This window comes from Antechinus flavipes, chromosome 4 (assembly GCF_016432865.1).
Source record: "Antechinus flavipes isolate AdamAnt ecotype Samford, QLD, Australia chromosome 4, AdamAnt_v2, whole genome shotgun sequence".
In the NCBI taxonomy this organism is placed as follows: domain Eukaryota; kingdom Metazoa; phylum Chordata; class Mammalia; order Dasyuromorphia; family Dasyuridae; genus Antechinus; species Antechinus flavipes.
This window is the reverse complement of record NC_067401.1, coordinates 163,042,444-163,067,780: the sequence shown is the minus strand read 5'-3', so window position 1 is coordinate 163,067,780 and position 25,337 is coordinate 163,042,444. Positions and strand designations below refer to the sequence as shown.

The 25,337-nt window shown below is 44.6% G+C and overlaps 1 protein-coding gene across 1 annotated transcript in view; it reads right to left on the bottom strand.

The window, feature by feature from the left end:
- The window catches only part of FASN (fatty acid synthase), a 55,237-nt gene that overhangs the window by 12,042 nt on the left and 17,858 nt on the right, over positions 1-25,337 (bottom strand). The window contains exons 9-32 of the mRNA XM_051995313.1: positions 24,602-25,061; positions 23,845-24,032; positions 22,939-23,128; positions 20,896-20,990; positions 20,095-20,229; positions 19,160-19,363; positions 16,336-16,451; positions 14,557-14,732; positions 10,841-11,032; positions 10,482-10,562; positions 10,126-10,305; positions 8,956-9,135; positions 8,563-8,766; positions 7,072-7,382; positions 5,517-5,903; positions 3,729-3,893; positions 3,452-3,570; positions 3,192-3,346; positions 2,675-2,878; positions 1,965-2,115; positions 1,400-1,578; positions 1,025-1,144; positions 619-741; positions 180-403 (exon numbers count right to left, since the gene is read on the bottom strand). Coding sequence (XP_051851273.1) covers positions 180-403; positions 619-741; positions 1,025-1,144; positions 1,400-1,578; positions 1,965-2,115; positions 2,675-2,878; positions 3,192-3,346; positions 3,452-3,570; positions 3,729-3,893; positions 5,517-5,903; positions 7,072-7,382; positions 8,563-8,766; positions 8,956-9,135; positions 10,126-10,305; positions 10,482-10,562; positions 10,841-11,032; positions 14,557-14,732; positions 16,336-16,451; positions 19,160-19,363; positions 20,095-20,229; positions 20,896-20,990; positions 22,939-23,128; positions 23,845-24,032; positions 24,602-25,061 — 4,539 coding nt within the window. The remainder of the gene's footprint in view (positions 1-179; positions 404-618; positions 742-1,024; positions 1,145-1,399; positions 1,579-1,964; positions 2,116-2,674; positions 2,879-3,191; positions 3,347-3,451; positions 3,571-3,728; positions 3,894-5,516; positions 5,904-7,071; positions 7,383-8,562; positions 8,767-8,955; positions 9,136-10,125; positions 10,306-10,481; positions 10,563-10,840; positions 11,033-14,556; positions 14,733-16,335; positions 16,452-19,159; positions 19,364-20,094; positions 20,230-20,895; positions 20,991-22,938; positions 23,129-23,844; positions 24,033-24,601; positions 25,062-25,337) is intronic.

The window sequence follows — 25,337 nt, the reverse complement described above, 5'->3', positions numbered from 1 at the left end:
TATGTGACTTCTCCCTGGAAAGCTCAAGGAGTAGGGGAGATGCCAAGGTCTTCTTTGTGATCAAGAGAACTCTGCAAGGATGTTCTTTCCTAAATAGCTAAGCCCCTAAGACAATTACTCTCCTGGAATTTCCTGGACATAGTCCTTTCCTAGTGGGGAGCTGAGGCCAGTCTTTTCACCTTGATGATGACTTTGCCGATGTGCTTCCCTTGGGCCATGTAGCGGAAGGCATCCTCCACCTGATCCCTCCCAAAGACAGTACACTTTAGAGGCTGGACCACACCACTCTGGATGCCTGCCTTCAGCAGTTCTGCCACTTGCTTCCAGTCACTATTTTCTTCTTCAAAGAGGGCATCCAGCAGGATGCCATGGAAGGCCACATTCTTCAGGAAGATGGCCATTCCTAGGGCAAGAAGCAAAGTACATGAGAGTCACCCTTTCCCTTCAAAGCACCTGCCACAAGGGAAGGGAGATGGTGGTGATTGGCAGCACAGGACCTCTCCCCTCAGGTCAGGGCTGGGATCTGGCTCAGGTTTGGTGGGCTGGGATGCTCCCACCTTCTCATCCCCTCCCCTCACCAAAGGAAGATATCTTTGGAACCTGTACCCCACAGCTTACCTAGGGCGTGGTTGTTTGACAGATCAAACTTTCCAATCTCTAGGAAGCGACCATGCTGAGCCAAGCACCGAACACTGGCCTGTAGCTTCTCCTCTGCCAGAGAATTCAGGACGAGGTCTACTCCTGGAAAGGGGCAAAGAGAGCCTGGCATCAGCGTCAGGTCCTGACCCACCACAGTCTGAAAGGGCTGTCCTATCTTCTAATCCCCCGAGACCTTTCCCTGGGCCTCAAAAGCTAGATGGCATCTCAATTATTGATGTTCTATGGCTCTTGGTTACTTACCCATCCTAAGAAGAAGAAAGTACCCTTCCCTCAAGAAATCATACTTCTCAAGATGGCTGGAATTTTTTCCCCACTTGGTCCTCGTCCCCATTTCCTTTCTCCACTCTCTGTGTCCGGGGCTCACCTTTTCCGCCAGTGTGTTTTAGCACATGTTGTTCAAATGACGTGTTCCGTGAATTGGCAAAACTGGTGGCATCGAGCTTGGGGAATCTGGCCTGGAGATAGGCCCGCTTCTCCGCCGACCCTGAGGAGGCATTGTCTGCTGATCAGCCCAAGGAAGGGGACACTGCCCAAGGCATATAGTTCCCATCCCTGAGGAGCTCAGACTCAAAAAAAGAACTTTTAGGAATCCAGGAAATAGAAAGGAGGGACCTGGAAGTTAAGTGTGTGTGTGTGTGTGTGTGTGTGTGTGTGTGTGTGTGTGTGTGTGTATGTGTGTAACAAGAGAGAAAGACAGAGTGTATGTGATGGGAAAGAGCAGGGCAGGGAGAGAACGTACCCACTGTGGTAAAGACCCGGCAATTCATGCTCAGAGCAATTGCAATGGCAGCCTGGCCAACACCCCCAGAGCCAGAGTGGATGAGCACCGTTTCTCCCCTTTTTATGCCTCCACGGACTACCAGGGAGTAGTAGGCTGTGGTATAGACAACAGGCACAGAAGCAGCTTCCTCCAGGGTCCTGAAAATAGAGATGCCAAGGGGAAGAAGGTTTAGATGCAGAAGCAATAGTCCCTTAGCTACTAAAACCTATGGTAGCACAGTTCTTCCTCTGTACCTTCTTCTGCCTTACTCCATTCATTTCCACCTCTCCACTCCAATGGTATTTCTGGTTACCTGGTTCCCTAGAACGGGGCTTCTTAAACTTTTTCTACTTTCAATCCCTTTTTGTCCCGAGAAACTTTTATGTGACCCTGAGTTTATGGGTATATAAAATAGATATACAAACCAAACAGCTGCTGATAATAAAACATAATTTCATGATCATTACATTCAGGCATGAGATGCTATATGGAGTTGTGACAATGTTTTTGAGAAGCTGAGCCCTAGACATTCACGCTAACTTACCAGTTGGCAGGCACATCCCAAAGGAAGTCTGAGGAAAGGAGTGCCGAGGTGGCCAGCCCTTCCGCGGGCACCAGACCCATCACCCGTCTGCCATCAGCATCTCTCCCGGAGAACTCCATGCCCATCATACAATCCCGGTTGGCCCATTTTCCTAGATTGAAGGGGAGAGCTTGGTGAGACCTGGCTGCTTTTTTTTCCTGGGCTGGGCCATTGCCTTCAGGGTACTTCCTCTTCCTTTCACTTCTTATCTATTGTAGCTTTGTAGCCTCTTGGGCCGTCATGTTTATAAATCTGGACTTCTTTTCATCAAATCCTTGGCAATTAAGGAGCAAGCATGAGCCCAGAGGACAGATAATGGAGTGAGAATGTTACATATAGCCTAGGTTTGGAAATGCAGGTTTCTAAGATCTCTTCGCAGGAACTACCTTTTCTTTCACTTTTCCTTCATGGATTCTTCCCTCTATAAACTACAAGGAATACAGAGTAAGTCCTCATGTCTTGTTTTGGGCACGGAGTCGTGGATGAAGAGTTGCCACCATTACTCTCTCTGCCCCATCCCCGAAAGCCAATTGCCCTCAGCAGCCCCCTGACCCTCCTATACCACACAGTGGGTTCTCTTGGCTGGGCTCATGATCAGGCCTTCTCAGTTGGCCAGCTCTAATCCCAAAATGACTCCTGGGGGTTCAGGCCGAGCTCCTTGGGCTACGCACCTGGGATGGCATCAGGAGAGAGTTTGCCGGTGGCCAACATGATGTCCCGGAAGTTGAGTGAGGCGTAGTAGATCTTGCAGAGCTGCGCACTGGGGCCAGAAGGCTGGGCATAGCGCAACGGGGAACATACCCAGCAGATGGAAGAAAGGTCCCCTCGGGTCAGGACGTTGACAAAGGCGTGCTCAGTCTGAATCATGGTTTTGCCTAGCGGGGATAAGAGGAACACAGAAGGAGCCCGACGGTGAGGGGGCTGGCTAAGTGACAAGACGTTTGTTCTTCAGAGTGACAGATGTGGCCGCATGGATAACCCTGAAGTAGAGGGGGTGCAGTGTCACCCCAAACCTTCACCCCAAGTCTTTCACATTTTGCGAATTTTCTCTCCTTCCTGTCTCCTTAGTAACCCATGTGGGAGTTGGAGTTCAAGTTGCTTCCCAGGGCCCCAGGGAATTCAGCCTTGGAATGCGACCAATATCTTAGAGACAGACATAGGAAGAGGAGAAACCAGGGGGAATGTCACCTTCTCTCAGTGGGAAGTGGCGGAAGGCCCCCCATTTTCCATCCCGATATACATTCATCACCAAGTCTTCTTGTAGTAGCTTCTTCATCTCTTTGGTGGATGGGCTGGTTTGGGGGATGGTGGAGGAGGAATTGAGGTTGGACACCAAGACACACCTGAAAGAGTTAAAAAGAGCAGAGTCAGAATGAGATGCCTGGGGTGGGTGGGAGGGAAGAAAGACAGAGAAGATACATCAGCGAGTGCCCGGCACCTTTCCATACCGGATTCTCTGCCCGCCCGGTTCTTTTCGGAGACAGTTCACCATTCCTACAATGCCGGAGGTGGCGCAGCCAGTTGCTGTCAGCCACACTGGTTGGTTGGAGGGCTCTGCCAGAATGTTCTATAAGAGAAGTCCATGGAAGGAAAATAAATTTTCTTCAAGTGGGAAGGAAATGACTTGAACATAGGAACAAAAGTATGCAACAATCTGGCTTTCCCCTCAACTTTATGCTCATCAGAGCCTACTTGAAGGAGCTAGGGAGCCAAATGAACACTCACCTTTAAAGAGTCCACCCATTTGTAGTTTGTGTCTTCCACTTGCAGGAAGATGGGGCTCTGGGTAGGGGCTAGCCGGCGGCATAAGAAAATAGCAGAGCCATAGAAGGACTTTTTCAGTCCTACTAGATGCAAGGAAGCCTTCTGGAATTCATTCTCCCACTCTGCCTGCCAGGAGAGATGAGGAAGAGAGGTCAGGGCAGGCCCTGGGACCCTTGACTGTCCATTTAACACTGCCTCTTTTCTCCAACAAGTTTTACAGGACATGGTGCTTATGGGGATGTCCCACTTCCCTCAGTTCTCCACAACTCTTTAGCAGATGCTTAGAATCAATTAATCAACATTTATTAAGAACCTACTATGTGTGTCAGACATTGTGCTAAGCACTGGAAGAGGAGTGCCAAGGTGCCTTTTATGCTTCTTCATCTAAGTGCTAACTTCTGTTTTCCTTCCTCTGTCCTCAAATCATATATTCTGATGTTCTTTTCCTCCTAGCAGTGAAAGCCTCTTTGGCTACCTGCTTCCTCAGATGAGGTCACTTTAAGGTATACACCTGGGCAGGGTTGCTCCCCCGACCAATACAGAGGGACTTGGAAGCCATTGGCTACTATACTATTCGAGTTAGATCTTAAAGCCAATTTAGTTCAGAAGTGAGGGGGTCTGATACCTTTGCAACCTGGGGAAGGTCTTTTCAGTTTTATTTCCAAATAGGTGCTATTTTCACATACCCTCTCTCCTTCGCCCCCTCCCCCTACCCCAACCTCCCCCAGCGCCATAGTATTTTACATTGCTTTTTTTTTTTTTTTTTTCCTTATTTTCCATTCATTGGGGCTGATACGGAAAGTTGTAGCCCACTGCCCTGATTCTCCTCCTTAGCCTTCAGGCTGCCTCTTCCTCTCCACTATGTTTTGCAAAGGAGTATCATTATCATTGCTTTGATGGCACTGATGGGACCACAATATCAGACCCCACTAGGTCAGAAACCCTGCTCTACAATGCAGTGGTTCCCACAGACATGACCTTCTGGCCTGAGACATGAAAAAGATTTTCTTTCCTGACCAGGGTTGGGTCCTCTTCCCTCCTGCCTGACATCACTGAAAACAGACACCCCTGCCCCCTCACTGAAGCCAAACAGATGGGAATACAGCTTTTACAATAAAAGCTAAAAAAAGAACAAAGCTCCCCAAACAGAAAAAAAGCCGATTTAATCAATCACTAAGTACAGTCCCTTGGCCCCTTTCTAGCTCTCAGTTATCTGAGAGCCCTACTGTCAGCTGGAGATGGTTTCTCTCTTATTGTGAGGAGGGTGAAGAGGGCAGTGGGAGGGAACTTAAACTGTATGTATTCCCTAGGGGCAAAAGGGAATAAGCAGGCCCCAAATCCCTGGCCTCTCCACCCTTGACCTCAAGAGTATGCTTAGCCTGCTTTGGAGTGGCTCAGCTGTCCCAGGGTGTAGGAGGATATCATGCAGTTTGGAGAGGAGTTTGTGATTACAAGATTATTTTTAGACCATTTCACTCATTTTTCACCAAAATTAGATATATGAAGAGCCTTGCAAATCTTAAAACAACTTAAAATATTAGCCATCATCAATCCTTCTTTTTCATTTCTCATTTATAAGGAACCCTGAAGGGAAGGTCAGACAAATAGAAAGAAAATCGGTTTGGGAAGGAATAGATTATTCCCATGAGAGATTACTAAGGCCTAAAAAGAGACTCATTGATGGTCTTTGGTTGGGAAGGTCAGGACAGAGTATTAAAGAATCACAAACACCTCCCACCATTAACTCACCTGATTTAGGAGGCTCTGTCTCTGATGCTGGTTGGAGGTAAGGAAGGCAACTACCTCCCCCAGGGTCTCGCCTTTGAGGAGAGTATGCAACAGTAGAAATCCTCCATCCTTGGTGGCAGCTCTCATGTGGCTCAGAGCAGTGGTGAGATCCTTCAGGGTAGCTATGGTGCAGTTACACACCAGAAGGTCGGCATTGTGCAGGTTGTCAGGGGCAGGCTCATCTGGGTCCCACTGGCCCAGGGAGACGCCCTGCTGTTGTAACTGAGCTTCCTGGCTTTCCAGAGATGTGGACTGACGGTCGGTAGCAATGTAGTCTACCTGGAGCATGGGCTGACTGTTGAGAAGGCCAGGGATGCGGGAGTACAAGTGGCCATCTCCAGCTAGAACCTTTAAATCCAGAGAAGAGAATGGTGAAGGTCAAGGAGAGGGAAGGGAAAGGCAAGGCATGTCCCAGGCCACGCTTCTCAGCCCCTCTTAATGCCCCTGGATTGGACATTATAGGGACTGCATCGGCAAGTGTCACCCTCCCTCTGTGCCTCATTTTCTATCTCCACTCCTATCCCATCAGGTCTCCAGATTCCTCTTATAGTTACTCGTTTTCAAATGGTTGATCAAATGCCTGGCCAGCCAAGTATTTACAAGTGTCTGTTATGCATCTAGCCTAGGATTATGTTAGACTGGTGTAGGGTTTCCCAAAGGGCCATGGGACAGTCACTGACTGAGTCTGCCTACTTAGCTCCTGAGCAGCCAGTCTGATGAAACAGAGCGAATAGCACAGGTGACCCAAACCATGCCAATTATCTTTGCCCTGGCCATTTAAGGTCCAATTTTTGTTTCATCACAGATTATCTTCCTATTTATAGTCCCTCTGGGTGGATGTGGAAGAATTAACATTCCTAGGAGACTCAAGACCTCAGATAATGGGGTTCTAGGTTCTGCTGCTGACTAGTTTGGTGTTATCTTGGCCAAGCCCCTTCTTCTCTCAGATTCTTCCTCTGTGAGATGGAGGTGTTGGGACAAAAAGAAATCCCTTTCTAATCGTAAGATTCCTTCTAGCTCTGACATTTCTATAATTCCTGGATAGAAATCCATAAATGGTTGGATGGCAAAGAGGGGACCTGGGGCGAACTGCATCAGTAGGAATTAAAAGTAAATTATTCAGAGTAGATGACCAAGAATGGACCTTCTGTAAGAATACCAGTGAAGACTTTGATTTCCTCATGCTAGACTTAAATGTACATAGTTACTAAGCCTGTTTTAGTTGGCTATATTGCTGTTTCAAGTGAAGTTTTCAAGGAAACATTTTGGGGTGGGGGCCTGAGCCTATGGTTTCCTTGATGTGGAAAACTAATGGGGAAACTCTCTTTCCATTAATCTGGATTAGCAATTAGCATTAACTTTATAGTTTTTCCCCTATGTAAGGAGAGACAAAAAGTCAAGGTGCTAAGACTCTTCCCAGGGGGTTTGTTGCCCCTTCTGCTACCCATCTTTAGCTTAGTCCACCACCAGGTACCACTTTCTGATGGCCATTTTCCTACTGGGATGCCATACTTGCCTCTACCACCTTCATCTTGTAACCGGTGATGTTTTCCAAGGTTGTATCCACACAGGCCTTCAGCTCTTGGGAATCCAGGAGCCCTGCCAGCAGGTGATCCTCCTGCAAGCGCTGCCACTCCTGAGCTACCACCTGCCCCAGCTCTACAGACAGGTTTCCATTGAGCTGCAGCTGAGAGGCAGCTGCCAGGAGATAGGGCAGCCCCTTCTGTGGGGGATCACTGGAGGGAGCAGCCTCTGCCCCAGTAAGCCCTGGTACAGAGAGCTTTACCCCATGCTGAGCCACCTTGGTCTGCAGTTTCTGGATCAGGCCTGCAAGGAATTGGGATAAGTAAGGCCAGGTTGGGAGCAAGGCCCAGGATCCTTAGGTGATAACTAAAGCAAGGAGCTGGGTTTGGTTTCATTCCAGGACAGCTGCCAATTTGTCTTGCTGTACTAAATGGGATAAGTTTCTGCCTTCTCAGGCTTCACTTTCCCCATTTACAAATGAGGCAAGGGGATGACTATACTTCATTTTCTGAGGCAAACTGTAAAGGGCAAAAGAAAGTCATCGAGAATGTGCTCAGATGTTGTGGGAGGATAGAACTGTTCACCACCATTCTCCCTCTTCCCACCTTACACTGCTTCTCAAAGGGGAGAAGCCTATTTTGATGATCTCTTCTCACTTCTAGAAATTGGGTCTGACTGCACTCTAAGCTTCCTATTGTTATGGCTCCATCCAGAATCAACACCACGAGCTCTTCCCGGGATAATCCAGGATATCACCTGCAAATTGCTCAAATATTTCTGTATTCAATTTGCTTTTAACTTCAACAGATGCAGATGACCTGAACAGAACTGTCAGGAGGTGTCTCTGCCTGTTCATTCTAAACCTCCTGAAGTCTTAGAAAGACCATACATCTTGGCCCAAAAGTGGAAGGAAGGGAAACACCAAGTATATGGGACAGACTCCAAGAAAGATCTTGGTAGATTGGCTGACTGGCCTCCAGTGAGATGAAGCCTAAGTCCTAAGCTTAGAAGCAGAACACAGGAATGGGGAAGGCCCAAGTTTAATGGTGGTGCATATGACATGGGCATCTCAGTCACCTGCTGAGGTGGCTGGTAACAGTGTGATATGGCTTGTCCTCATTAATAAAAGGTGGAAAGTTCAAAACATGGGGAATGACTTCTGGGCATCTTGCTTCAACAGAGATGTGGATAAATGAAATGTGTGGAAGAGTGATCAGTCTTATAAACCAAGTCAACTGAGGAAAAAGTGAGGATATTGGGAATATTTAGTTTACATCTCTCAAGTTTTAAAGGGAGGTCCCACATTCTAGTATTCTGAGATAGGGTGAATGGATCCATATTCATTTTCTCCTTGTCTACCTCTGAGTTAGTTTTTTTTTTTTTTTCCAGTGTCTATTTACACTTTTTCCTTTCTGACCACTCCAACCCCACCCCCCAACTACCCTGATCCTTCAGGGCCCCCACCAGATGACGATCTCTTCACCTTTGCACTGCTGCAGCTCTTCCTGAAGCTCGGCATTGTCAGTCAGGCAATCACTCTCCAAGTGAGGCACAAAACAGAATTTTTCCAGTATGGGCGTGTGGTGCTCCTGCTGCCTCCGAGGGGCCACAGAGGCATGTAGCCGTGTAATCAGGACGCCACCGGCCACTGTGTTACTTAAACAGGAGTCCACCCAGGCATCTGCCACTGCAGGGACAATGAGGTTTGCTGAGGCATTGCCTTGGGATCCGGCCCCAGGGTCAATAAAGCACTCCCCATCATTACACATATTGCTTATTGTCTCCCTCCCTCCTTTCCCACCTCCAGCCCGCCATGCAGGAAGTTTTAACCACATCACCTAAGGAAAGAAAAAAGAGAAGGAAGGCCAGGGGTCACCTTGTGTCTCATCCTGATGCTGATACACTTTCTGCTGGTGGGTGGCAGGGTCAATGTGGATGGAGGTGATACGTGTTGGGAGGCGTAGGGAGCGCTGAGATTCCCCAACAATGGAGATTTGCAGCATAGTGTCCAAGAAGGTTACCCAATTGTCCTTCCATAGCAGCTTTCCCAGGTTCCCTGTGGCAGCGAGAAGGGCTCCCACACTGGCTCCCAGAAGCCCATCACATTCCAGGCTTAGTTCTACATCCCTCCCGTTCACTCATCCCCCTACCACTGAGTAGCTTTGGTACCTAAAATAGCTGCTCCAGCAAGATGCCTTAATAGGGTCCCCTCTCTTTGATTTAATGGGTCCAGTTTTTTGTCTTACTCCCCATGTGATGAGTCCCAAACATAGAACTCTCTGTTAGCATTATTTTTCTCCACCCAAAGATATGTAAAGAAAGAGGCCAATTTGGGGCAAAACATTTGTCTTAGATAATCTCATATAAAATATGAAGCCCACTCTGCCTCACCTATAAATAATTGATAAACATTTACACTAAGTATCTACTATGTGTCAGCCCTATGCTAAGCACTAGGCTTATACAAAGAGGCAGAAGACAGTCCCTGCTCTTCAGGAGTGTACCAAGTTGCAATGCAGGACATAGGAACTAACTCGTAACCCTTGAATAGCTCTTTTCTCCAAAATGATGGTATTAATAAGAATGCCAGGCCTTGAGTCAGGAATTCTTAATCTCCCTGAGTTCAAATCTGGCCTCAGATTCCAAGCTGTATGACTTTGGGCTAGTCAATATATTTTGTTTGCCTCAGTTTCCTCATCTGTAAAATGAGCTGGAGAAGGAAATGGCAAACCACTTCATATCTTTGCCAAGAAAACCCCAATTGTGGTCATGGAGAGTCAGAGATGACCGAGAAATGACAGAACAACAAATAAGAGACTCTCACCTTACATTAAAAGACAGGATATTAGGGACACCTGGGTTTGGGGGGAGGTTTTAGATGACACACAAAAAGTAGAGTCTTGCCTTGTTGAGGATTTGTGGGTAAAGGAGGCAGTAGGCCCCACATAACCCCTGGCTCTACCTGTTTAGCCCATCTGCTCTACTGGCTCTCTCAGAAGAGTCTGGCCCCTCTGGGAACTTTTCTAGAGTAAACCACAAGACCCACCTTCGAGGTTGGTTTCTAATATCCCCTGGAAGTTGGGACCGTAGTCGTAACCACGAAGCCGCAGCTCTTTGTACACATCACCCTTGGACAGGCTGAACTTGGCAGTGGAGGCTGCTGGCTTTGGTCCTGGCTGATAATCGAAAAGGCTGGCATCTGGCTCCTCCCAATGGTACACTTTCCCTGCAAGGAAGAGGGGGAGGAGGTAACAGATAGGAGTTTGGTATCTGAGCTGGACCTACGGAGCAGTTAAGATTGGCACGGCCTTACAGGTGGGAGGCTTAAGAGGCCTGAGCAGGCTTGTAGGCCAAGCAAGGACAGGGCTCAGAGCACCAGGCATGTGACAATCCCTCACTTACCACTCACAATCAGGGTCCCATTATCAGACACTTCAAAGGTTCGAGAGGCTAACATGAGTCGTACCTCCAGAGACACAGTGCCTGCAAAGGAGAGAGAACAGAGCATTCAAGTACTCTGGATGCTTCCTTCATCCTATCGCAGGGATGGATGATTCCTTTCAACCTTCTGGTGTGTTGTTACTGGCCCCTCGGATTTTCTCTGGGACTTACAGTCCCAAATCATTATTTTACAGGATAGAAGTTGTTTATCAGACAGGTGAGGATTTAAACTCATTTCCCTCCCCACTGCCCTGCAAGAGCTCTTGGAACAGTTTGGCCAGGGAGGAGTGGGAGTGGGGGTGGGGGAGGCACTACTTCACCTTTTTTGGGCAGGATGGTGGCCTGATGCAAGGTGACATCTTCAAATACCACAGGCATCTCCTCCATAGGCAAGTCGAGGGACCGTGCCAGGGTTTTCCAGACCAGGCATAAGTAGCCAGTAGCCGGGAAGATGACTCTTCCATCAATGCAGTGATCTACCAGGTAATGGTCTGGGGATTCAGCACTTGCATCTGTCGGGGAAAGAGAACACTTAGGCATCAGGAAGGATGGGCCACATCTCTTCCCTTCATCAACAGGAGACAGTCAGAAGCGGATTGTGCAGCTGTAGAAGAGTCAGAATGGTTGTCATTTTTCCATGGAAGAGGATGCAGTAGTGACCCAATTCCCTGGCCCCTGAGGCCTGGCCCTCTCCTACTCTGAGGAGAGTCTCCCCGCTGCAAGAATCCCTATCACAACCTGCAATGAGTGGTCATTACTTGAAGACCTACCTCACAGATGGGGAAGCCACTTCTCCAGACTGTCTTTCCACTTGTAGACAGACCTTTTTGTTGGTCAGTTTTTCCCTTATCCCTTTGAGACTTTGATCCACTTGCTCCTGGTCCTTCCCAACACCTGCATGTCATCTTTGCCAAATGTTCTCTCCTCCAGGCTAACTACCCTCAGCTCCTTCATATGGCCCTCCTCCAGACACTCACTAGCTTGACAATGTCCTCTAAAAATTATGGTAGCCACAAGTGAAAACCATCCTCACTGCGATAGGATGAAGGCAGAACAGTGGGGCTAGACTGCCTCCTTATTTTTGGAAGCTATGCCAGATGTGCAGTGGATATAACACTAGATTTGGAGGTAAAAGATCCAAGTTCAAATTTGTAAAGTACTTAGCCCAGTGCCTGGCACATAGTAGGTGCTTAATTAATTTCCGTATTTCCTTTCTGCTTTTCTATGCATTTCTAAGACATCTTAGATTGAATTTTTGATTGTCCTATCTTCTACTTTTGCTGGAAGCTAGGTGGCACAGCAGACATAACTAGTCATATGCAAACTTAACAGATGTGACCTATACCTTCATCTAAGTCATTGATAAAATGCTAAACTTGGGTTCTGGGATGTCCCATTGAAGTCTTCTTGCCTCACTAACAGACTACTCAACTAGTGTTGAATCCATAGGCGCACCTAGAGCATGGAGTACCTAGCCTTTTATAGATTAATGTCTGAATCCATCTAATTATATTATCATTTGTCCCCCTCTCACCATATTCTCCACAATAACATCAAAAGCTTTGCTAAAATCTAGGTAAACCAATATTTATAGCATTCTTCTCATTTGTCAATTTAATAACCCTATCAAAAATTTAAAAAAAAAAAAAAAAGGATCAGAGTTAGTCTGGCATGACTGGTTCTTCATGAAGCTAGGCTGATTCCCATTAATGACCCCTTTCCTTTTTGGATATTCACTTTATCATGTTACCCAGCACTGAAGTCAAGCACATTGGCCTACAGCTGGCAGGCGCTCTTGCGCTCGATCGCTCTTTCTCTCTTGGATCAGGATAGTGCCTTTCACCTGTCTTTTGGTACCTCTCCCAGGATCTCAGCAATTTCCCCCTACTAAGAGCTGGCCCTTCACATGGGCCAGGTGATTTAAAATGTACCAAAGACAGTGAGGTCCCTCTCTCATTGGCTTCTTGCTTTTCTTAGATGTCAATCCTTGGGGCCATTTCTGTTCTGACATTTTCAGTATAAATAGGATTTTTTTTGGTAGAGAATACAGGATATGACAACTGAGCAGTTTTTGCTCTGTTGTCAGTTTACAACATCCCAAGTAAAGGCAAGCATTCTATCCTCTCCATGTCTAAGTTAGTTGGCAAGGTCCCTGTGCATATACTTTAGTGTCTTTAGAAAAAATTCTCTTCCCCTCCTCACTTGAACTGTTCCCATTTGTGTCTTAAGAATCTCACTTTTTTAGTATTTCCCATCTCTTTGGGACTGAATTCCCCTATAAATTTTAAGCCAACAACAATTTTAAGGCTTGTAAAATATTTTGCAATTATTCTCTCAATGGATCCTCATTACAATCCTGAAGAGGTAGGTGGTAATATTATCATCTCCATTAGAGATAAATGATATTATCACCTCCATTTCACAGATGAGAAAACTGAATCAAAGTCACTTAAACTTGGCCAGGGATTCACAGTTATTAACTAAGTAATCTGAAGCAGGATTTGAATCCCTGATTTTGGTCTATCATTCTTGTTATCTAACTATCCCAGGATCTTATCTTTATTTCCTTTGAACTCTTTGAAATCTGGGAAATCTGAAATTTAGGGAAAAGCTCCCTCCAAATCCCACATTTATCTCTCCTTACCACTCTAGCAGTGAATTCCTCATCAGTAGTGAGAATCACACCTAGAATAGCATTTCCTCTTGTGAATACCTCTCCTTTCTGTTGTTATTAAATAGACATGCTGTGGATTTTTGATAATTTTTTTAACTTGCAGAGGCCTCTACTTTTTTGAAGAATGAAATGGTTCCTAAAGCAAGTAAAGAAACTACTGACTCCTCCGCTGTTGGCTGTGGGTGACCTCTAGTAGATGTCTGGATAACTGAAGTTTCATCAGGGCTTTTGAATGTCTTCTCTGACATACCAGATGGACTTGTTCCTTGACCTCTACTCTCTCTGAAACTGCTCCACACTTCTGGCCTTTGCCACCTTTCCCCTGGACTATTGCAATAGTCAATAGCCTCCTAACAAGGTTCCTACCCTACCTCCAATCCTTGTCTTCCAATCTTTCTTACACAAGTTTGGTTCACCACTTTGTGCTGAAGATATTTACACATTAATCTTTTTAAAGACCTATTTTTATTGATTAGGCCATGCCTCTGGTCAAGAACCAATAAATCTTCTCTTTGCCTAAGAGATGAAGCCCAACCTCACTGTCCCTATCATTCATGGCCTTCATAATCTGGCCACATCCTAGCCAACAGAGTCTATTTATTTCCTCAACATGTATCCTCTGCTCTCATCCAATGGTTCTTCTATCCTCACTTTTCTTTGTACAGAGTTAAATCTAAATGAATAGCCTCTATGCTCCCCTATGGAGCTTTCTTATCGCTCTAGTGAGCAGACTTCCCAGTGGTAAGTGGTTCCAAACATCCACAATGGCCACTTCATGATTATTTCCCCAGAAAGACTCCTTGAAGATCTCTATCCTTTATGTGCTTTTTGTAACCCCCTCCCCCCCAAGAACCTAGGAGAGGGCTAGGGAAAAAAAGAGTGGGCCCTCAGTAAATACTGTCCCACACCCTTTGATCTAGAAGAGCCCTCAGAATTCATTTAGTTTAATCCTCTCCCTACAGAGAACATGCAAGCCAAGCTTTTAGAAAAGACTTGATTAAGATGGTGCAGCTCCTGAGGGACACAACCAGGGCCAGAACAGACTGTCTCTCCATGCTGGGGCAGCTGAAGTGGCTTCTTGTACCAGGGGGCAAAAGAGTAATGGACCTCTGAGAAATTGGAACTGCCACCACCCCAAAGCCTCCATAAAACTGAGTCCAGACAGGATCCTCCCCACTCACCCCCAAATTCTCTCTGTTGGACAGGATGCTTATTGTCCAACACTGCCAGGGCCAGAGATAATTGCCAACTGTCAACTGTAGGCTATGGATAGGATAGCATGGGTTGGATCCCTCTGCATTATGATCTTGGCCATATCCATAAGGAATCAGGTTTCAGGGATCAGATAGGGAAGAACCTTACCAATGTTGTAGATGGTGGAGGAGGAGGAACCTCCTGAGCCATTGGGGAAATCGCTGGTAGAGGGAACATCCCAATTCTGACTATGGTCCCACTTGATATGAGGAGAAATGAGTGGTGTCCCCACAGGGGCAGGGTATTCCACAGGTGGGAAAAGGCCATTGGGATTCACGGTAGTGCTGAAGTGAAAGAAAGAAAATGAATCAACATCTGGACACACAGAAGACACAAAACTTCTCAGAAAGTCTGTGAAATAGATGAGATTGTGAGGCAGTCATAAACAGTTTGGGAAGTGACCTGGGAGGATATCTATTCTAATCCCTAACCTGAAGATGAACTTCTACTAGACCAGAATTAGTAAGTCCAAATGAATGTTCTCTTTAGTCACCTTGGGAGGAAAGACAGCTTTTCATTGTACTGCTGAAGCTCAAAAAGATTTTGACCTCTTTAGGAATTACAGCACATTGTTTTAAATATCTTTAATGATAGACTGCCATTCAAATCCTCCATCAATGTCTCATCAAGATTTGAAGCTGAGGTTGGTTTTTAATAGCCATAAATAGTAAGCCCAGTCCCAGTAAAGGTTGAGCCTAGCCAAATTCTGAAGGATTCACCATTTCCTTTATATGATTTGATTTGTTTGACTAAAAGTGGCTTCCTTCTTTCATGGGGCCTCTTAAAAAAAAAAAAAAAAAAAAAAAAGAACCTACAAATGAAGAATAGAATCAAAAGACCATCCATGGGTGACAATCTTAAGTTGTCTGAAGGAAATGAGTTTTTTGGGCCACAAAAACCTTAAAAGGCTTTCTACTAATTTAGAGGGATCAGTAGAGGGACTATCAGGCAAAATATGAAACTTTGATTTACTGAAGTAAATGCTAACAAATCTTCCTTGGAGGCAGATTTGATTTTTAGGAATAGCTCAAAGACTCTGGGAGCAGAGTCTGAAGAATAATGTGAGTGATCAAGCTGAGAAATATCATTATGGATTAGAAACAAAGTTTATCTCTTAAACAAGCTTAACCATTTCTAATAAGTTTCCAAAATACTATGAATAAGGGTAACATCACTTGAAATAAATACCTAGCTTCTTAAAGGAACTATTTTGAAGAGATCAACACTGATAGTAGTCATATCAATTCTTGTATATTTATTAATTTAAAGAAAAAACCCAACCCAATAACCAAACTCTTTCTGTTTTATAGCCACCATATACAAGTCAGTACCCATTATTCATAGGTAGATAACTGCTTTGTGAACCAGTTACATCTCTCTGCCTTTGTCAGTAGAGTTCCAGATTTCATTTGGGCTAAGCTACGACAGGATTCAGACTAGGGACAGTGGTAGGAGTGATATTTAGAGTATTTAAATGGGTGAATGAATGTGTATGTTTCTCTAACAAAACTGAAACAGCACCTGAGTTATCCATATTTTTTCTATATTAGAGGAGTCAATAGAGAGTTTGACTGGATTAGGGATCCTCTTTTTTCCCCCCTTTTAAGGTAGTATTTTTTTTCCCCACTTACACATAAAGACAATTTTTAAAATTAAACATTTCTTTTTTTTTTTAATTGTAAAAGTTTTGAGTTGAGAATTTTCTCTTCCCTCTCTAAGACAGTAAGCCATTTCATATAGGCTGTATATGTGCAGTTATGTCAAACAAATTTCCATGCTAGCAGGACTCTCTTTTTCTAGGATTCCCATGTGGGACTATGATGGTGAAACCTGGGCTAGTCCTCATGGAGTACAAATAGCCCGTACCTCCCCACCTGACTCGCCTACCCAGTTAGGTGGAGCTTTCCGATGTTGGTGAGGAAAAACTCCAGGTTGTCCTTGTGGTCCTTCTTCATCAGAGGAATGATTGTGCAGGTTGGCTTCAAGCCTCTCTTCAGGACTGCCTGGGAGGAAAGAAGGGCAAGGAGAGACCCAGAGGTCAGCGAAATTGTCTTATGATCCAGGCAGAGAGAGAAAAAGCTGAGAGGCTCTGCTCAACCCAGGTCCCAACCCCAACTGTGCTTCCATGTACCTACTTCTTGCTTGACCTGATATCCCTCTAATTTATAGAGTGATGACTTCTACTTTTCTTTCCAGTCTGTTTTGTGTCCCCCCCCGAAAAATTTCTTATGCTATCAAATCTAATGGCACCTACCGTTTCCCTCTGATTCTCTTTATCATTCTTTCTGATCTCCTGGCCCCCCTCTCCCTCTTCCCTCTTCCCACACCCACTGAATTTCATATATTCCTAGAATTCTTTCCTCAACAGATTTCCCTCAGAGATCTCATGACTTATGTAGGTGATTCTTAAATTCCAGTTTGGTCCACCTGAAAGCCTGGATATTTTCACCTGAATGTCCTATAACCATCTTAAAATTGAAATGCCTAAATTAAATAGAATCCTAACACTTACTCTTTCATTCTAAATACCATTTTCTTACTAACAACCTTAGGTTCAAAGCCTGACTTAACTTGGATTGATTCCACTTCATAAGATTATAGATTGAGATGGAAGGGAACTTATATATAGTCATTCAATTTTGATTTTTTCTCAAACATGTCCCTCATATCTCTTTTTTGTTCCCACTCTAGTCCAAGAACTTACCATCTCATACTTAGATGCCAAACCATGCTACCATCTTATCTACCCAAATTCAGCTTCCTGCTCAACCTATATACAACCCTGAGAATAATTTTCCTTAAACATAATTTTCAACATCTTGCTTCTTTACTCAAAAGCCACTCACTGCCTGAATTCCTCAAGTCTAAACTTTTGTCAGCTTTCAAGCATCTCCAGGCATACCTGTCCAACCTATTTTCCCACCATTCCTTAAAAAAAAAAAAAATCTCCACTTAAATTAAGATTATTTTTCTATATATATATAAAGCTCATCAGCCTATCTTGTCTCCCTTGGCTATATTATAGCCCTTGCTCAACAGCTTTTAAAATACTCTCATCAAGATCTTTGTTTTGGTATTGCAAATCATTATTGATCAGAGAAATGCAAATTAAGACAACTCTGAGATACCACTACACACTTGTCAGATTGGCTAAGATGACAGGAAAAGATAATGACAAATATTGGAGGCTATGTGGGAAAACTGGGACACTAATACATTGTTGATGGAACTATGAACGTATCCAACCATTCTGGAGAGGAATTTAGAACTATGCTCAAAAAGTTATCAAACTATGCATCCCCTTTGATCCAGCAGTGTTTCTACTGCACTTATATCCCAAAGAGATCTTAAAAAGAAGGGGAAGGAACCCACATGTGCAAAAAATGTTTGTGGCAGCCCTTTTCCTAGTGGCTAAAAACTGGAAATTGAATGGATGCCCATCAATTGGAGATTGGCTGAGTAAATTGTGGTATATGAATGTTATGGAATATTATTGTTCTGCAAGAAATGACCAGCAGGATGAATACAGAGAAGCTTGGAGAGACTTACATGAACTGATGCTAAGAATCAGGAGTTCATTATATACTTCAACAACAATACTATACGAGAATCAATTCTGATGGTTGTGGCTCTCTTCAACAATGAGAGGATCCAAATCAGTTCCAACTGATTAGTAATGAACAGAATCAGCTACACCCAGTGAAAGAATATTGGGAAAGGAGTGTGGACTGCTTGCATTTTTGTTTTTCTTCCCAGATTATTTTTACCTTTCTAAATCTGATTTTTCTTGTGTAACAAGAGAACTATATAAATATATATACATATATTGTATTTAAAATATACTTTAATGTATTTAACATGTAGGGGGACTACCTGCCACCTAGGGGAGGGGGGTGGAGGGAAGGAGGGGCAAAGTTGGAACAGAAGTTTTTGCAACTGTCAATGTTAAAAAAATTACCCATGCATATGTTCTGTCAATAAAAAGCTATAATTAAAAAAAAAAAATCTACCTTTTCCAGGTTCAAAAGAACACAGATTTATAGTTAAGAGATTTCTTAAATCCAAGCCCATCATTTAACAAAAAAAATGAGGAAGCTAATCCACTTGCCCAGGGTTCACATGGACTACTAAATGTCAGAAGCAGGATTTGAACCACTTTACCACACTGCCCCTCATCATCTCCCTCTCTTCTGAATTCATATGGCACATATTAATAATTTTTTGGGGGGTGGAGTGGGGATAGGTGAGCTCAATAACCATTTCCTGATTTTTCTTGTCACCTCTAATGACATTATAAATTACTTTTAGGCAGAATTGTGACCTTGAATTTTTCCCTTTAAACTCCAATAAGTGCTTTATTTTCCAACTCTTTAATATCCTTATCACACGATTCTGTGTGATTCGTCATGTCTTACCTGCTTACTAAAAGTTCCTTGATGGTAGGGATTCCATCTGAGTTAAAATTTCTATCTCAACACCCAATTCAGGGGACATGGTACATGCCACCTAGAGGTACTTAAGAAATTTCTTACATTGTGCTATATAGGCCTCCCTGACAGCCCACAGCACAGTAGGAGCAAGCAAGAGATATTCTTTGCCAACTATTAGAATGAGTCTTCTGCCACTAAAAGATGTTGGCAACATTTCTGGCATGCTCTTGGAGCAACTGTGCCAGGTGCTTGAGTCTGGCCTTCCCCCAGGGCCCCAATACCTGCAGTAGAGCATGGGGGGCGATCTCCAACACCACAGCATTGTCAGGGACATGCCTCAGGGCCTCCTGGAAGAGCACTGGGCTCACCAAGTTGTTGACATTGTACTCTGCTGAGGATGTTTGGGCCAGGGTACCCTTCCATTGGTCCTCAGGGATGGAGGTGCTGAGCCATCGAGGGGAGCGGGGCCGGGGATTTTTAATCACCTGTGTGAGAATAGCCAAGATTAAAGAGACATTTTGAAGCCCCTGATATTTATCCTAGTCACATTTTTGCTGGTATTTCTTCTATCTTCCTCCCACCATCAACCCCTCCCCCCTGCCAAAGAACACCCCCAACCCACTACAACATTTCTTCTTTCATCTTGTTCTTAAGTCTCATTTTCTATGAGCTCATGGGGAGGGTGGGAAGGAAACTTCACAAGGTTCATGTAGGCTCAGTTTTTAACTTGATTCTAAACTTGTTCTCAGAAAGGACAGAGAGCTCAATAGATCTCTAAAAGCACTTGCTGTTCTCTCATAGTATTTCATACTTCACTCCACCAATCCCTATCTTCCCCCTTTACTAATTTAAAAACCCAACTCAAAATATACCCCACCCTACTAGAGAAAAAGCTTTTCCTCATCCAATCACTTTTATTCGGCCTCTCTTTGTCCCTCATCTTCTTGGTTCAGAAGCAAAGAATGGCAAGAGCTGGAAGGGCATGTGTCTGAAGTGACTATTATTTAAAGCAACACATTAGCTAGAAGCCACCTCAACTACCCTCTAACTTGTCCTATTTCCTTATTAAACTATAACTTCATGAGGGCAGGCAATGGGCCTTTGACTCTCTTTGTATTCCTCCTCTTAGACCCACCCTGGTGCTTCCTCAAGGTTTTGTTTCACAGTAAATAGATGTTTGGGCTCCCCGGGGCTTCCAGACCCTCCTCTCACTCACCTTCTTAAGGGCTCGGAGCAGCACAGGAGCAATGGACTCCATGAAGTAGGAGTGGAAAGCAACACCGCCTGTCCTCACTTCCTTAGCAAATACTCCCTCAGCCTTCAGCTCTTCAATGAATTTGCTCACTAAAGCCTGGGGAAGCACACAGACAGTGTTAGTTTCCTTGCACTTCCATCTTCAAAGAAACAAAAGAGGTAAACATTTTGGGAAGGTAGGGACAAGGGAAGGCTGCTCATTGTCTTTCCTGTTATTTCTCAAAGCTATTGTTTCCAAAGCCTTGACTCTTTGCTGGAATATGCAACAAGCTCATTTGTCTGAAAAACCAGCCGACAATCACTGAATGTTAGAGCTGGAGGGAGACTTGAAAAATCATCAAATCCAACCCTCTTATTTTATAGGGAAGGAAAGTGACAAAAGACTTGCACAAAGGCACTAGTTCATGACAGTGCCGGGCCTGTGGCAGCATGCCGATGAATACAGGTCTGCCTTGAGATGGCTACTTTTTCCATTTTACCCACCTGCATCTCACAGAAAAGGAGCTGTAACTTATACATGAGGCTCAGGAGGAGAGCCAGGACACTCTTAAATATCAGTGGACCCAAAGCAGCAGTTTAATCCTCTCATGACATGCTCTGAAGCCATTCTAAGGGGTTTTAGAACCACCCTGAAAAATATTTGGCCCCAATCTTGCCCCCAAGTCCTAAATGGGTCCAGAGGAATTCTAAAAGAAGCCCTCTTCTCTCTGGCCTAAAAGGCCAGATTCTCCACCACCTTTTTCTGCCTGAAGTCCCCACTCACCTGGGGCCCTGAAATGGTGACTGTATCCTCGGAGTTATGGCAGGCAGGGACAACACCCTTGGGACAGCGCTGTTTGCATTCTTCCCATGACAGCCCTACAAATGAGGAGCAGAAATGTCATTTTAAATAATGAAGGGCCACAAGGATGTAGGAGAAAGGGAACCCCGGTAAGTTTAGGGTCCCTTTCTGTGGAGCCAAGACCCATTGCCCTCCCAGGGTTCCTTTCCTTACACTGGATTTTTTTGGAACTGGTAGTTGATGACAATCACAAGTACTTGAGGATAAGCATGTGCAGGGTTTTCAGCATGTTTGCATGCTTTCACAAGCTGGTCCCCTGGTTTGGAAGGGACAGGGAAGGAGGCTACAGACTTACAAGGGCTTCCCTTGTTTAGAAGTTTAGGAGGGAGGAAAGACAATAAGGTTCATAACTCAGGAATCCCAAGTACAGGTCTCTCCTCCCTGAGGGCTGTAGGATAGAACAGAGCTGGCCAAACCTAGCCAGGATGACATCTATGTCAAGCCTTCGGCTTTCTGGAATAGATATTTCTAATAAAGCTATGTCTAGGCCTCATGCCTCCCCTTCACTACCCACTTCTAGGGTTTAATTTCGCCTTTCTCAAAGCTGTCAGGAACATTCCTACTGCAATCTCTTCCCTTTCTCTCCAGGCACTGTTATAATATATGCTTAATGATGTTTCTATCTTGTTTCACATTAAAGGGTAAACTCTGTAAGGGGAGGAATTATGCTCTACTGTTCCAAATGGTTTCTGGCAAGGTCTTGATCCCCTACTTATGGAGCCTAGTGGCAGGATAGTTACAGCAGAACACAAAAGTAATAAGAATTAGGTGAAAAAATTTGAATTGATATGGCACTTGATCATTTACAAAAATGCATCCTAAGAAATATACACTGCTAGTATTATCGTTCCCATTTTGCAAGTGATAGGATGGAGGATCAATTAATAGTTGACTTGGTTCAGCAGGATATCTTTATACACTTCAACAACAATACTATATGAGGACCAATCCTGATGGATGTGAACCTCTTTAACAATGAGAGGATCCAAATCAGTTCCAATTGATCTGTAATGAACAGAACCAGGTACAGTCAGCGAAAGAATACTGGGAAATGAGTATGGACCACAACATAGAATTTACACCCTCTCTTTGTTATGGTTTGCTTGCAGTTTTGTTTTTCTTCCCAAGTTATTTTTACCTTCTTTCTAAATCCAATTTTTTTCTTGTGTAGCAAGACAATTGCATAAATATGTATACCTATATTGTATTTAACATATACTTTAAAATGTTTAACATGTATGGAACTGCCTGCCATCTAGGGGAGAGGGTGGAAGGAAAGAGGGGAGAAGTTGGAACAGAAGTTTTTGCAAGACTCAATGTTGAAAAAATTTTTTAATTTTTAATTTTTTCTATTAAGTTCTGGAATATATTGCAGGACTTAAAAAAGAAAAAGAAACAAAAAACCCAACTGCTGTGAATTTGTCTTCCTATTTGTTTGATTTGGGTTAACATTATAATGAGTTAGCATTTCCTGGATGGTGGCCCAGAAGCAGCTGTCATAAACAATCACAAAGTGGATAGTAACACACAAGGCTCTGGGACAAGGGAAGGACCACAGAATATGAGAGGAAAAAGATCTCCTTGGAGATTACCTTGACCAAGCTACTCATTTTTTAGGTGGTAACACTGAGGCCCAGGCAAAGGGGAAATAATTTGTCCAAGGCCACATAGCAGGTTGGGAATGAGAGAGTTTAAGCCTAAATTCTCTAACTTTGTGTTGTTTCTTCATGTATGGTATGCCTGGAAGGAGATATCTTGCACAATTATGGATAGGGGGGAAATTCTTAACCAAACAAATGATAGAACTAATCAGGAAAGACAAAACAGACCTTTACCTCTCATGCTAGTCAGTCCATAGTCTGCGTGGGGCCCATGTGTTATTACTGATCTCACCTTGCCCTGACTTCTCAGAGGGACCCAGAAGGCCAACTCCACATAAAGGCATGGCAATTACTGAACACTTACCCACAGCTGCCATGCTTCCTGCAGGGAACTTGGCATCTTTAATGCACTGGCCTCTCCAGTAGGCAGCAAGGACAGCCTCATTCTGGGTGAGGCAGCCATCAGCATAGCCACAGGCTACCTCACCCAAGGAGTGCCCAATAATGCCATCTGGCTTTAAGCCCATTGCCATCAGCATGTCAATCTGGGCAATCTGAAGACAGGGAGAGACAAGGGAGAAGTGAATCAGAACAAAGATCACCGACCCTCCAGTTAACACTCTCCCCCTAATCGCTAATATGAGAGGGACAGTACGGAGCTTCAGTTTTGAGCCATTTCTTTGCTGGATCCCAAGACTAATGATATAGGGGGTAAGAGGCTGGGGGGGAGGGGAAGGAGTGGGATAAACAGACTAAAAACTGTCCTTTGTCAATAAAGGTGACAAAAACAACTCACCATAAGTAGTGCAAGTACAATGGATTTTTTCTAAGAGGGTGAAAGTCAATCATACCTTCTGATCCATTCCCCTCTAGACCAGTGACATGTTACAGACTTAAGGTCCTTTTGACCACTGAGTGGAATTGTTCTTTGTGAGATACTTTTTGGCCCAATCTGGGATTAAACCCATGATATTGATATCATTAACATCAAGTTCTAAACCAAACCCATCAAGCTATTAGTTAAACTGTCCCCTCTTGTAGTCTGGCCCAAGAATGTACCCAAATCAAGCAGCTTCATAAAAATGTCTCATCAGGCTACCCCTTATACTCACACCCATGAGATTCTCAGAAAGAAAGATAGAATCATATAGATCTTCTAAACCCTTTTTCTTGAGGAAAGGATTACTTGTTTTGTATGTAGGCCTAGGTATGAAGGTGAGATCTACTGGATGACACACATAAAGAAACAGAGTAACATCTTCTTTCCTACCTGAATTGCAGTAAGGCTGACAAAGGCATGGACAATATCATCAAAGGTGTTCTCATCGGTACTCAGAAGCAGGTCGGACACCTTGAGGCCATACTCTTTCACAGCCTCATCAGAGCGCAAGATGGAGTTGCGAAAGATGTCCAATCGCATGAGACTCAAGCCCATCCCCCGCCATTGTGTGCCCATACCTGTTTGAGGGGTAGGAGGATAAGGTTACTTAGTTTAAACCCTACCCTCCTTTCCCCCCTCCTATTTGCATGGAGGGAAGTATTTACCCCACCCCCTGGCCCACTTCAGGATAGCCACAGAAGAGACAGATTGCCAGGTGTATATGTGGGAGAATCCCTTGGTTAGCCCTTGGCACTGTGTGGAGGATTACTGAACCTGGAGAAGAGAAGACTCAGGGATGGGGTAAGAGGGAGAAAAAGAAAGTTTGGAAACCAACACGAACCCAAATGAGTTTCTTATAAATAGGAATGTTTTCATTCTTCTAGTTCTCACCCTTCCTCTTCCAGATATAAGTAAATGATGAAATGAAACTTAATGTATAGCAAAGAGGATTTAGAACTTAATATTGTATGTCAGTAGAAAAAAAAAGAATTGCCGGATTAACATGGCTGTAGTTACATTTGGAAACAGGAATGGACATGTCCTCAATTCTAAGACTCTATAATTAGAGTAAAGCCCTGGCCCCAGATAGGGTTTCAGGTGGAGAAGATCAGGAGGGATGGGGTGGACAAAGGGCTGGAAAACTCACCAGAACAGATGAACCAGAGGGGTCGTTCGCCTGAGGTTACCACCTGGACCTCCTTGGTATTGCTCTCACCACCCAGCACAGTGAAACCCCGGTAGGGCATGCTGGCTGTGGGCACCATGGCAATGTCATTGAGCATGCTCACAAAAGTCTGGTCTTGGGCCTGCAACCGGCCCTGCTCCAGCAGTGTCTCTACAGCTTCCTCAGTCCGCCCGCTGGCCTGCAGCAGGTGTGGTAAGGATGGGGGCTGCAGGGAATGGGCTCGCCTGGTGTTGGGCTTGAGAATGACATGGACATTGGAGCCACCGAAACCAAATGAGTTGATGCCAACATTGCCACCTTTAACAGGGATTGGTCTGTCAACCACCAGAAGTGTCCCATCCAGAAGGGCAGGGATTTCAGGGTTGGGGTCCTTATAGTGCAGGTTAGGAGCCCAGACCCCATGTTCCAGAGAGAGAAGCACCTGTAGGTAAGAGCAGAATGAGGCAGAGGAATGTGGGTGACTCCTGGAGTGTCTCAAAGGCAATCATAAAACCTGTTCTCTGCAGCTGGTTCTTCAGGGCTGAAGAAGACAAGCCTTTCTTCCCTCTACCTCTAATTGGGACTATTAAGTGAATCCAGTCCCACCCACTCCTGCTATCACTAATGAAGCTTTACAGGATGGCACCCTGAGAAATAGGAACATGATGCCTGGGAAATGACTTATGACTCTTATAATCTAATGGGACTAACTTTCTGT